Source organism: Palaemon carinicauda, chromosome 34, assembly GCF_036898095.1.
Source record: "Palaemon carinicauda isolate YSFRI2023 chromosome 34, ASM3689809v2, whole genome shotgun sequence".
Lineage (NCBI taxonomy): Eukaryota > Metazoa > Arthropoda > Malacostraca > Decapoda > Palaemonidae > Palaemon > Palaemon carinicauda.
The window spans coordinates 46,623,800-46,638,724 of NC_090758.1; the positions used below are offsets into that span (position 1 = coordinate 46,623,800).

General features: G+C 28.2%; 2 protein-coding genes across 2 annotated transcripts; both read right to left on the bottom strand.

The window, feature by feature from the left end:
• Positions 1 to 995: 995 nt before the first annotated feature.
• LOC137626618 (uncharacterized) lies at positions 996 to 1,922 on the bottom strand. The gene has a single exon (XM_068357635.1). The coding sequence runs from the start codon at positions 1,638 to 1,640 to the stop codon at positions 996 to 998; it is 645 nt and encodes a 214-aa protein (XP_068213736.1). The 5' UTR covers positions 1,641 to 1,922.
• Positions 1,744 to 11,006, bottom strand: LOC137626881 (carboxylesterase 5A-like). The gene is made up of 5 exons (XM_068357866.1): positions 10,988 to 11,006; positions 9,802 to 9,948; positions 7,838 to 8,035; positions 1,849 to 1,939; positions 1,744 to 1,759 (listed from the first exon to the last, which is right to left on the bottom strand). The coding sequence occupies exons 1-5, from the start codon at positions 11,004 to 11,006 to the stop codon at positions 1,744 to 1,746; spliced, it is 471 nt and encodes a 156-aa protein (XP_068213967.1).
• Between the last annotated feature and the right edge of the window lie 3,919 nt (positions 11,007 to 14,925).

Sequence of the window (14,925 nt, forward strand, 5' to 3'; positions counted from 1 at the left end):
CATTCAAAACACGTTCCATTCGATACATTGCTTTGTCCAACTTCTAAATCTGGTCCTAATATTGACATATGGCAATGGTCCACACTCTCCATTCTATTAGCTGTCTATTCTTTGATACCATATGGATGAGCCTGTCAACCTTTTTCTGATTAAACAAAATAGACTTTATCTTCAAAAATCATAATTTTTTTTTTAGTTTACCTGGAAGGTTTCTTACTTGATATATTATAATATTTTCCCCTAATTAGATTTGTATTTAATTTTAATTTTATCAATAATTAATATTTTCCAAAATTATATTATGAAGATTTGTAGTAGATTACTACTGCTCCCCTGTTCTGCCAATAGAATAACTTGAGACAGAGATAATAATTCCTACTTTTAATTACTATCTCTCTCTCTCCTCTCTCTCTCTCTCTCTCTCTCTCTCTCTCTCTCTCTCTCTCTCTCTCTCTCTCTCTCTCTCTCTCCTGATAGCTTGAAAATCATATAAAGGTAATGAATACTTAATCACTCATTCTGACAGCCATTTTAATGAAAAAACAGACAAAAATCGTAGCTTTCTTTTATCTCCCAGACCTTCTCGAGATATAGTAGAATAAAAGAATGTGAACCAAACAGGCAGGAAGAATGTTTCTTACGATGAAAGGAAAGAATGCAAACAGAACCATTATTCTGAAAATACACAAAAATAAAAACTAGTTATTAAAAAAAATGACTGTGATCGAAGAATTGGATTAGATGAGTTGGCTAGTTTTCTGAAAACTATTATTTTTCTGAGCATCAGGAAGTGAATGTTTCATCATTCAAGAAAATTATTTTTATTAATTGGTCTTTGTTAAGTATAACTTTGAAGATGAGACGGTAATATTGAGATAATGGACTAGATCAGAATTAATCATAAGACCGATTTGCCCTATATTCTAGAGTATATCCAAATTGTATTCAAAGGAATGGGAACTTTTTCTAGTATATTATATTGACATAGACATAAACTATTCCCTAATATGCATCGTAGAAGCACTGCTCGGCAAATAATTTGGAATTAGTTGTCCATCCTTCGGAGAATAACTTAAAACTTGTTGGCCTACACTTGGTGAATAATTTTGGACGAGTTGATTCTCTTTATTTGAATATGTAGAGACGAGTTGACCATCATTCGGAGATGTGTAGGAAGCCACAGGCTGCTTGAGTGTTGTAACTGATAATATATTTCCTTTTGGTTCGTGTAGCATTTGCGTATTCGTAATGGTGCCTTGCGTATCCGGAGAGATCCTATTGGATGTTACGCAACTCATATCGTCTATGGTTTGTACGCTGCTTATGTAGTCTGGCGGCCAGTCATGCTGGGATTCCTCTTTGAAGGCTGAGGCCAGGTTGCTATGCATTGTGATAGAAGGCCTCATGGTTCCATAATGCCCTGGGGCATATATTGTCTTACAGTTGTCCCCAGACGAGTGCAACTGGATGTCATTCCCGTCCTCGCTATTCGCGTCCTGCGAGACTTTGGCGAGGCTCTGGCGGTTGGCCTTATGTCGATAATAAACGGTAGTAAGAACCAGGATATTTAGGATTAGCAAAGAGCAGGCAATAGCCACTGTCAAGCTCAGTGCAGTCGTGTAGGGGAAATCCTTCCCCATATCCAAATTAGCTGATTCACTGACCTGAATTTTGTTAGCTTTAGCTACAATTGTCAAGTTATGAAATATATCTGTTGTGCCAGTGATGGTTTGAGTGACTGGGCTAGATGGATAGCCATCTGTTAAGTTATACGGACCTGATGATTCAGGGTATAAACCCGACTGGAGATCAGTTGGTAATCTGTGAAAGTTTTTATCTGGGCCGTACCGAGAACCCACACGTTCCAGACCAGGAAGTAGCCATGACCACAAGGCTACTTTTCCAGCACGGTAGTGGTTACGTACAATGTTCTGTGTTCCTGGAATGAATAGAGATATTTAAACAATTAATAGTAATTATGTGATAAAGAGGATACGATATCTATAGAAGATATATTATTAAATCTAAGATATATTGTTTTGACTGCTTGATGTTATGAATAAATATTTGTTTATCAATTTATCACTGAATACGAGTTGTATGTTACACCTTCATAAGCTATTACAAATACAGGTCAAACACTTGAATTTACCTAAGGAAATTTTTTGGAAAGGCCACATATAGAATCTATATTAAAGATTGGAATTATATCATATAATTTTAGATGTATTATCAATTAGTTTATTAAAATCATCACCAGTTAAATATTAGTATTTCATTAAGGTTCTATAGTTTTATTAAGTTAAAGAAATTATGTTTTACTAGTTTCTTTACATGGTATTCATAGGAGCTGGGTTATTGAAAAATCATATATATGTATATATATATATATATATATACATATATAAAATATATATATATATATATATATTATATATATATATATATATATATATATATATATATATATATATACAAATATATATTTATATACATATATATATATATATATATATATATATATATATATATATATATATATATATATATATATTTATATATATATATATAAATATATATATATATATATATATATATATATATATATATATATATATATACATATATATATATATATATATATATATATATATATATATATATATATATATACAGAGAGAGAGAGAGAGAGAGAGAGAGAGAGAGAGAGAGAGAGAGAGAGAGAGAGAGAGAGACGAATGTTAAAAACTAGACCAAAGGATTCCATATATAGAGAAGCAAGTGATTATTCATTAATATAAAAGTTATCATGAAAAAATAAAATTACTCTAAAAATATGAATAAATGTTCTTTCCTGACCTAAGGTTATATATCTAGAAAATATTGAAAATCATTGTATCATTATATTTCTGAGTGAATACAGCCCAACAAAAATAGGAACCTTACCTATTTGGAAGTATCTCTGATAGACTGGATCATATTTGGGCCATATCTGCTCTTCAAAAGTTATGTCGTTTGCACTCTCGGACATCTTAGCTGTGGAGACTGTGTCTTTTGGATGTCTGTAATATGAACATAGAGTTTTGAATTAATACCATAAATATAATTTATTGATTTATGGTATCAATGATATAAACTTTACAGTATTATATATATATATATATATATATATATAATATATATATATATATGAACTGTACAGTATTTTATATATATATATATATATATATATATATATATATATATATATATATATATATATATATATACATATATATATATATATATATATACATATATATATATATATATATATATATATATATATGTATATATATAATATATATATATATATATATATATATATATATATATGCATATATATATATATATATATATATATATATATATAGATAGATAGATAGATAAATAGATAGATAGATACATATACATCCATATCCATATACCAAGGTACTTCCACTAATTTTGGGTGGTTGTCGACATCAAACGAATGAAAAAACGGGACCTTTCCTCTCTATGCTCCTCCCAGCCTGACGAGGGAGTCAACCAAGTTCGGCTGGTACAACTAGGGTGCCACAGGTAAATCTCTGCTGTTCATCAGGCGAATCTATATGTATATATATTTTTTATATATATATATATATATATATATATATATATATATATATATATATATATATATATATATATATATATATATATATAATTTATATATATATATAAATATATATATATATATATATATATATATATATATATATATATATATATATATATATAATATATATATATATATATATATATATATATATATATATATATATATATATATATATACATATATATATATATATATATATATATATATATATATATATATATATATATGACTCTATGTATAGAGTTGTATATATGTAATATTATAGATCTCCGGGTTTCAGCTTTATTATCCATTTCATGCATTCTAAATTACGACCCTAAATAGCATTTATAATGAATAAAATATTCTTTTGCCTGTGAATTAATGTTATTTCGTTTTTCCTGAATCATAATTATTATTTAGACAAAAATATTAAGGTCAACTTATTATTTGTCTTTCATGATATTGATTGAAATATTATTATACTGAAAATAAATCCTCTTGACTTAAAAGCATTTACAAGAAAACAGTCCAATCATACATTGTTAGGTTTAATATAAATTCAAATTAACAATAATATTTTGGTTTTAAAAAAATACATTTGGGTATAAAGATGGACATTTGATCGAAATTTAAATTCAATGTAATTTTTGCTAGATATAATTAAAAGTTCTATAATAAAATCATCTCGAGTTAAAATGATTTCCAATCAAACATAAAAGTCCTACTGTGTATTGTTAGTTTAAATACAAACTTAACTTTCTAAAAATATTTTAGTTTTCTAAAACATCCCTTCATTTATCTAAATAGACTTTTAATTAGAATTAAATTCTGTTTGTTAGTAAAAATAATTTTTACGTATCCACAAAAATGTATATACAATTTACAGATTGTTTAATTACCCATTCGTAACTTTAAAAAATTACTTGCTATATAGAGAAAAAACTGACTAATTATACTTTCTTTTTTTTAAACAAATTGCCATAATAATTAATTAATTGTATTATTAAACTCCTGTATTATTTTTCTCTTTCCAGGAATATACTCATCAAAAATAAAGAAAAGAAACTATAACTACGGCATTATTAATGAAATTTTAATAAAGATATCAGTAGACAAGTAATGAAATTACAACTACAGAAAAAGAAAAAGAATAGTTACATTTCATTAGTGTTTCTACCTATTTAGATTCCATGTAGCTCATATTCTGTGTGAACTCTGTGGAGACTCATAGCCAAGGGCAGAATAATTACTAAAAACGGCATAATTTACTATGTAAATATTTTATCCTATAGTTCTAGCATATTATATGAGTGGAAAGAGTATAAGCTGAAATTGTATATTAGTCAAATTATAATAATTTTCCCTTGTTTTCTTAGAATGTCTTACTGTTATTTTTGAAAATCATATCCACTTGTTATATAAAACAAAGCAAATTGAATATGTAAATAAGTTAAAATTATTATCTCTTTTATAATAAATTGCTAGAGTCTAACTACATACAAGAGGAGGTGCCTCTGCATCTGCGTGTGTAAGAGTATCTATCTAAATGCTAACCTGTGATTTTTGACTGGTCACTTACACTAGTAAACAAAGACTCATTCAGATTAAATCTAGAACAACTTAATCACCTTTAATATGTCGTGCAGAGGCTTCTTCCTCTGACACTGGAGAAGATTTTCATAGTGGCGAAAGAGGTCGTTTGGAACAGGGCAGTTCAGCTGGGTGGCTACATCGAAGGCGTGTCCAGATGGGTCCCGGACTGAAGCCCAGGGACTGAGTGCAGATCCTGACATCAGGATTGCTCGCTTGAATAGACCTGCTCCTGATGACCAGGGGAGAAGGATTGCCCGAAGGATATTATGGTAGGAAGAATTCTACGGTGTTACGTGTTTTGAGGGGCTGTTACATTTTTGGTAGAGACATGGTTTATATATATATATATATATATATATATATATATATATATATATATATATATATATATATATTATATATATATGTGTGTGTGTGTGTGTTTGTGTGTGTGTGTGTGTGCGTATGTGTGTCTGCTTCTGTATGTCTTATTTATGCATATGAGTGTTTGTGTGTGTGTTTAAACAAATATTTAAGGATTTTGTGAGCCTCAGTAGTTATAAATATAATAAACTATATTATCTTAATCCCTCTTTTCTCTCAATAATGTTCCAACTCGTTTCGTAAGGTAAAAACAATATTACCTTTTGTAAACCAACAGAGAAAATACGAACATCTAAATAAATGTAGTTTGATCTTTGTACAAGAACGAGACTCCAATTATAGAATAACTATAAAACAAAAGGAATAAACTTTTTTGGAAAAGGAATTTCCAATAACAAATAAAAAGATGATAATATAAAAATTGAAGTGTATCTGATTTGACTTTTTAATTGTGAATCACAAGAAATCAAGTAGGAAGGTATGTATACATACAAACACACACAAACACACACACCACACACACACACACACACACACACGCACACACACACACACACACACACACACACATATATATAATATATATATATAATATATATATATATATATATATATATATATATATATATCACAAGCACACGTGATTTCAATCAATGTAAATATCACCCACGAATGGGTTTATTTGAAGTCTATGAACACATTCCTGAATTTGACAGGAATATGTACGGGGACTTGTCATAAACTTTTATCTCTCCTGATAGCTCAGTCGGTAGAGCCGTTGCTGGCATGGTTTCCTGCCCACAGGTGGGGGTTCGAATCTCCACCCAGCCAAAAGCTGTTACCATAAAATTTATTCCAAGTGGATATATATTCCCAAGATAGAATTCGGTATTAAATGCCTTCGTGGGTGATATTTACATTTATTGAAATAATGTGTGCTTGTGATATATGTTCATTTAAAATGACCAATTATTACAAACCCACGATTCAGCTATCATGGTGGAGATGGGTTTATTTGAAGTCTATGAACACATTCCTAAATTTGACAGGAATATGTACGGGGACTTGTCATAAACTTTTATCTCTCTTGCTGGCATGGTTTCCGGCTCAGAGGTGGGGGTTCGAATCTCCACCCGGCCAAAAGCTGTTACCATAAAATGTATTCCAAGTGGATATATATTCCCAAGATAGAATTTGGTATTAAATGCCTTCGTGGGTGATATATATATATATATATATATATATATATATATATATATATATATATATATATATATATATATATATATATACTCGTATATACATACATATGTATATATACATATAAATATATATATATATATATATATATATATATATATATATATATATATATATATATATATATGTATATATATATACAATTTCCAATAATATTAGAAAAAATCAAAATACCCATAAACTGAATTAAACATAAACATTATTCCAAACCATACAATTTTCCCTAAAAGTTCACAACTCCAAAGCCAAACCAGAAATGAAAGTTGAAATCAAATGAGGAAGTCCCTTGAGGAAACTTGAGATGCTCCACGATATAGTCATTCTATTATTTGCATTATTTAACTCTTGTTTTCATTTTGGGATTTTGAAATATGTTTCCTTTCAGGAATTTACATTTGTGGAATAGATGGAGGATTTTGTTTGACCTGATTATCTTTTTTAGGAGTGATGATGCTACGTTTAGTGATAATGATAATTATACTACTACTACTACTACTACTACTACTACTACTACTACTACTACTACTACTACTAATAATAATAATAATAATAATAATAATAATAATAATAATAATAATAATATTATTATTATTATTATTATTAAATGATAATAATAATCACAATAATAAAACTTTTCAGACTATTATTATTATTATTATTATTATTATTATTATTATTATTATTATTATTATTATTATTATTATTATTATTATTATTATTATTATTATTATTAGTTGCAGTGCTAGCAATATTAAAATGCTAGATTACAGTAACTGCAGCAGCAATACTATCAACATTAAAAGTAATCATGATATCAAATGCATCCATTAGAAATATCACAAAAAAGTCCATTAACATCACGTCATCCCTCCAACCACATGTAACATCACCTAAAATATCTTAATATCTTTGAAAATTCTCTTTGTCACAGAGAACAAGGTTTACTTACTGACTGACCTGTAGCAGCGGGCGATATGACAAGGTAGTTGAGCCAGGCGGCTCCCGTGTCGTGACCCATGACCGTGACCTGACCTGGGTCACCCCCGAAGCGGACGATGTTCTCTTGAACCCAGTGCAAGGCAGCCAGCTGGTCCATCAGGCCGTAGCTAGCTACGGTTGCGTGACCCACTGGGTCAGCGTTTGCGTTGTAAAACCCTGGGGTTAGATTAAGTTGAAAAGTTCAGATATTGATGTATGTACGTATATGTATATTATAATTTTGCACATTTAGACAAGTTTTTCATATTCATATTCATATAAGCCATTTATTATACTCCTCATTATATCTGGATTCCCTCTACTACGGGATCAGAGACTCAAGGGGGAATCAGCTATAAGATAATAGCCTCGTATCAGTCAGGGAATCGAACCCAGCCTAAGAAACTGAGGTTTTATTGAATTAGTAATTTACCCATAAAGAGCTGCTAAGTCAATGGATCGTCCATTTCTTGAGCCTAGGTTCGACTCTCAAGCACGACCAGAAGCTATTATATTTGAAAGGGATTCCCTCTTGGGTCTCTGATCCGAGGCAGAAAAAATTTCAGACATTAATGGGAGTATAAGTTATGGCTTATATGAATGAATAAATAAATAAATAAATAAGTAAATATATATATATATATATACATATATATATATATATATATATATATATATATATATATATATATATATATATATATTATAATATATATATATATATACTATCTTATTTCTTTGGCAATTAATGCTATAAATTTAACAATTATATTCCTGACAACAACTACTAATTGGTTTAGTTCCTATATTTCCACATGAAGGTGACATGTCAATTTCTGGTAATATGTTAAAACTCTAATCTCCATTTTAAGGAAAACTTCTGAATTGCAGCATCCATTTGCAGCCTTGAAGCAAAAAAAAAAAAGTAATAAAAAACTATTGTTTCTTGAAAGCAAATTCTAAAAGCTTCTTTTCTTTCTTTTCGTCTTCCTTTTGTAAAGGTTCAGAGACTGAATTATTCCTTAGTGTTTTCCAATAGTTGATTCGCTGGCTGTGTTTCTCTTTCCAGGAAACAAGAAGAAGAAGTTTATCGAAGGGGACTTTACCATATCCCATTCTTCATCTTGCTACCACGGATTCCTTTAGAGTCGACAGGATTAAAAGGATTTTTTTTTTCTTTTTGGTTTATTCTATATTGAACATTTATCTTTGGTACAGTATTTCATAACCAAGGATTATTGTTCCATATAATATATATGAAATTCCAGTTTGTATAATACAGTAATATCGTAGAGGTAGAACAATTTTTTAAAATTTATAAATATATGCAAGATATATGAGATTAAAGTATCATTTCTCTTAGAGAAGGAGTTTTTATATAATAGGATTTCAGTGGAAATAAATATATATTTCCTCCAAAATGGTTACTTAACAAAAATATACAACCTAACTGGCAAAGAATATACATCGTTAATTACCGAGGAATATACAATAACATTACTTACCAAGAATATATAAACAAAATTATCAAGAATATTCATGTACCTTATTTACCAAGAATATACAGCCTTACTTACCAAAAATTAACAACTTCACTTACCAAGTCAACAACATTACCTAATAGGTCACCAACTTTACTTAAAAAATATATATAACCTTCTTACCAAGAATATACAACCTTACTTAGAAAGAATATGCAACCTTACTTGCTAAGAATATATAAACTTGCTTACCAAGAATATACAACCTTACTTGCCAAGAATATACAAACTTGCTTACCAAGGATATACAACCTTACTTGCCAGGAATATACAAACTTACTTGCCAAGAATATACAACCTTACTTAGAAAGAATATACAACCTTACTTGCTAAGAATATACAAACTTACTTGCCAAGAATATACAACCTTACTTAGAAAGAATATAGAGAAACCTTGTTTACCTAGAATGCCAATACGATAGTTAAGAGTGACCACAATGACCTTGCCCAGAGCTGCCAGAACTGATCCGTCGTAGAGACTTGAAGATCCCCACTCAAACGACTCTCCCTGGATGAAGACGACCACTGGGTAGGCCATCAGAGCAGCATCTGCAAGGAGGCAAGCAGGGCAGTTAAGAGAGGTACTCGGTTCTAGCAAATGGGGTTCTAGGGATACACAATGATATAAAGACGATTTTAGCAAGCTGCGTCTACAAATAGTTTGGATTCGGGTCATGTTATCATCATCTGTTCAGAGAGATAGAGATTTGAACCAGTCCTGAAGCAGGATATATCTACAGATTCATACACACATACACATAAACACACACACACACACACACACACACACACATATATATATATATATATATATATATATATATACATATATATATAGATATATATATACACACACACACACATATATATATATATATATATATATATATATATATATATATATATATATATATATATATATATATATACACTGTATATAATATATATATATATATATATATATATATATATACACTGTATATAATATATATATATATATATATATATATATATATATTAATATATATATATATATACACTATATATATATATATATATATATATATATATATATATATATATATATATACACTGTTTATATAATATATATATATATATATATATATATATATATATATATATATATATATATACACTGTATATATAGATATACATATAATTCTTAATTCCAAACCTAAGCATTTCTAACCCTCATGTCTGATAATCACAGTCGAATGAAACTCATCCAAAGATCAATAAAAGTAATTCCAGAAATATTTCGAAATGATTCATTCAGAGGAAAATAAATTTTGATTAATACTTTTTTTCTCATCTCTTTCACATAAACTCTATTTAATCCTTTAGTATAAAAAACTGAAAATCAAAAGTTTACATTTCAATATGAAAAGGGTTACGAATGAAAAAGAAAAAAAGATCCTGTGTATATTTTTTATTTTTTTTATTAAAACTGATTCACTTTAATCTTTTCTAATATATTTTAGTAACATTACTAAATAGAAGAATTTTTTATTCCTCGTAAAAGATTTTTAATTGAGTTTTATATATATATCTATAATAATTTACTAACCAAACATAATTTTATCCATGATATTTTAGTGGTATTAATAAATAAAAGAAAGTATTTTTCTTAGTAAACTTTTCTTTTATCAAAATTTTGATTATTCATATTATGTTACTAATTTTCCCTAATTTTCTCTTTTATATTTTAATATTTTTAGTATATAGAAGAAAATATTTTTCCTAATAATACACTATATATTATATATTTTCTTTTAGTATACGCAAGTTTTCAATAATGACCCTTATATATTAAAGCATTTCCTATAATCATCATAATTAACAATTACAATATTGAATACTTATTTGAAGTGCCTCAAAACGAGAGAGAGAGAGAGAGAGAGAGAGAGAGAGAGAGAGAGAGAGAGAGAGAGAGAGAGAGAGAGAGAGAGAGAGAGAGAGAGAAATATTAAAAGCATATTTATACGCTATAACTAAATAAATGTTTTATGCAGAATGGAAGCGCAAGGGAACTGGCCTCTTAAGAGAGACAGAGAAAAAAATAAGTCGAGTCCTGCAGCTAAACATTTTGACATTAATCAAACAACGAATAAAAGGATTTTAATGTGGCATAAAACGAGGCTACTCAGGGAACGTTCTTGACAGAGAGAGAGAGAGAGAGAGAGAGAGAGAGAGAGAGAGAGAAGAGAGAGAGAGAGAGAGAGAGAGAGAGAGAGAGAGAGAAAGAGAGAGAGAGGGGTGGAATAGTTATCGGTAATTTTATTACACTTCCAGTATGTAGCTCTCTATAACTATCATTCCATTCCAGTCTTTTTATTTTAGTCTTTAACCGCATATTTTCCTAGGTTGTTGTTCTATCGTCTTCTCTTCCCTCCCATGCTTTTCTTGCAATCTTAGATTACCCATTCAGTTATTCCTAATGTCCATCTATTATTTGTCATTCTCATCATATGTCCTGCCCATGTCCATTTCTATTTCTTACATAATGATAGAATATCCTCTATTGTAGTTTTTTCTTGCATCTTTGTTATTCTTCTTTGTCTCTTAGTGTTATTCCAATAATTTTTCTTTTCATAGTTCTATGAGGTGCAGCTAGCTCAAGTCCTACGGCTTTAATAAAGCTCCAATTCCTGGTACATAAGTTAATACATGTAGGTAGATCTTATTATATACTTTTCTTTTTATAGAAAGTGGTATTTTATATTCCATAATCTCATTTTCTTTATCAAAAGCTAATCATTCCATGCTTATCTTTCTTTCAATTTCCGAATCATGTCCCAGGGAAACACTTACTGCCTATCCCAAGTACGTATATTAATTATCATTCTCTAAACATTCATCCATAATTATTATTTGTTGTCTCTCTTCATTTTGATTGAACATTATCTTTGTTTTACTCATATTCATTTTCAGTCCACAAGCCTAGTTGGAAAAACTGGATGGAATAAGTCAAAGGGTTTCAACAAGGAGAGCATCCCAAGGGTAAAAATAATGAAGCTATAAACATAAAAAATATTAATATACTATTTAAAAATGAGACTTATATGAACCTGTTCTAAAGAAAAGTATTTACAATTTCAACCCCCAGATTTTTTTATTGCTTAAAAAGATTCTAGGTAAAGGTTATTATAATTATTGTTATTATCATTGTTATTATTACTTATATATTTGTCAGTCAAATATGTTATATATTTTATAATTCTAATATGTTAATAATGTGAATATTGTATTTTTTTTTGGGGGGGGGGAATTAGTACATATATGCAAAAATCAAATTATTTTTGCTTCTGATACAGAAAAGAAAAATTATATATAAAAAAAAAAAATTTCGATTAAATGCAAACAAAAGTCTGGTAATCATATATATGAAAAATTATTCGTGCGATTTTTTTAGCTAAGGGATCAAAAAGATAAAACATAAAAAGATATTTATTATGAAAAAATAATAGGTAAGAATATTGTTTTAGTATGAAAGTGAAAAGGAAAAAAATATGAAACTAATTTTGAGAAACTGAAAGGACTAAGAATGAGGAATAATGAAATCACAAGACTTAAAAATCCTTCCAGTTTTAATATAACTTTTGGACATGATTTTAGCAAAAGAATTATTCATTTTTAATCTTCATTCGTGGAAGACTTTCAGGGAATATTCATGTTTCATGTATAAAAGCTGATTTTAAGTTCATTAGTTTGAGACTTATTAAGAAATTTGGTGTTTTTCGTCTTTGAAATCTTATGAGGAAGGATCTAGAGACAATTGTGTCGTAAATGAGAGAGAGAGGAGAGAGAGAGAGAGGAGGAGAGAGAGAGGTGAGAGAGAGAGAGAGAGGAGAGGAAGAGAGAGAGAGAGAGAGAGAGAGAGAGAGAGAGAGAGACCATTTTTTATCCTTTTCTGTCTGGATACAGAGCAAACTAAAGTAGAGGATATTCTACCAATATATAAGGAGAAGAAAGGGACTTGGACAGGACATATAATGAGAATGATAAACAGTAAATGTAATAGAATGGTCCCTAGAGATTACAAAAGGACCATGCGATGGTTGAGAAGTCGATGGATTGACGAAATAAGAAAGTTTCCGGTGTGGACTGTTATAGAAAGACCATAAAGAGACGAGAGTGGATTGACAAGCTTAAGTCCTTTTTTACTGCTGTGGACAAGTCACTGTTGATGATACACAGACACAAACACACACATACACACACACACACACACACACACACACACACACACACACATATATATATATATATATATATATATATATATATATATCTATATATATATATAATTTATATATACATGTTATTATTATTATTATTATTATTATTATTATTATTATTATTATTATTATCATTATTATAAACTCATACATGAATAAATTAACTTATAATATATGACATATTTTTTCCTAAATGTTAGTTCTCTAAATATAAATATTGCAATATGATTATTAGGTAGTATGATTTTTCATTAACAATTATTAACAGTTATTTTCCTTGTTAAAACATAATTTTGAGATCTAAATGAGATTTGATAAACGGTAAAATTAAATTTAATTTTTTGAAATAAAAGGTGTAAAAGTTAAAGGTATTAAGAAATATGAAATTTTATTCCTAATCAAATTGGGATTCAATTTGATTCTTTTCATAGACGAAAGTAGGATTAAAAGATTGAACCTGTATATAAAAAAATAAGGAAATACGTAGGAATAATTGATTATATAAAATAATCTTCTTAAGTTAACAGGAACAAAATAAGATTATGAATAATGAAATAGTGAAAGAAGCCGGTTCTATTTTAATACCATTTTGAAATATGATTTCACGAAATAAATGAGTCATTTCTCAATTCATTCTTGGAAGTCTGAGACAGAATATTCATGTTTTTATGTGTAAAGGTTGATTCTAATTCTGTTACTCTGGATTTCATGTTTTTCGTCGTAGGAGGGAGGGCAGCTAACATTTTGAGAGAAAATTCGCAATCAATAGGATTTTAATTGAGAGAGAGAGAGAGAGAGAGAGAGAGAGAGAGAGAGAGAGAGAGAGAGAGAGAGAGAGAGAGAGAGAGAGATTTGTGATAGTAGGATATTTCAGTTAGATATCTCACAGTAAACCAAACTAGTATGGGTGTCCCCTAACTATTATAGCTTGGCTAACCATGGCAATATGCAAACTCTTACACAATATCAAGCCATTTGAATATATACATATATATATATATATATATATATATATATATATATATATATATATATATATATATATATATTTATATATATATATATATATATATATACTATATATATATATATACATATATATATATATATATATATATATATATATATATATATATATATATATATACATATATATATATATACATACATATATATATATATATATATATATATATATATATATATATATATATATATTTATATATATTTATATATATACATATATATGTATATATATTTATATATA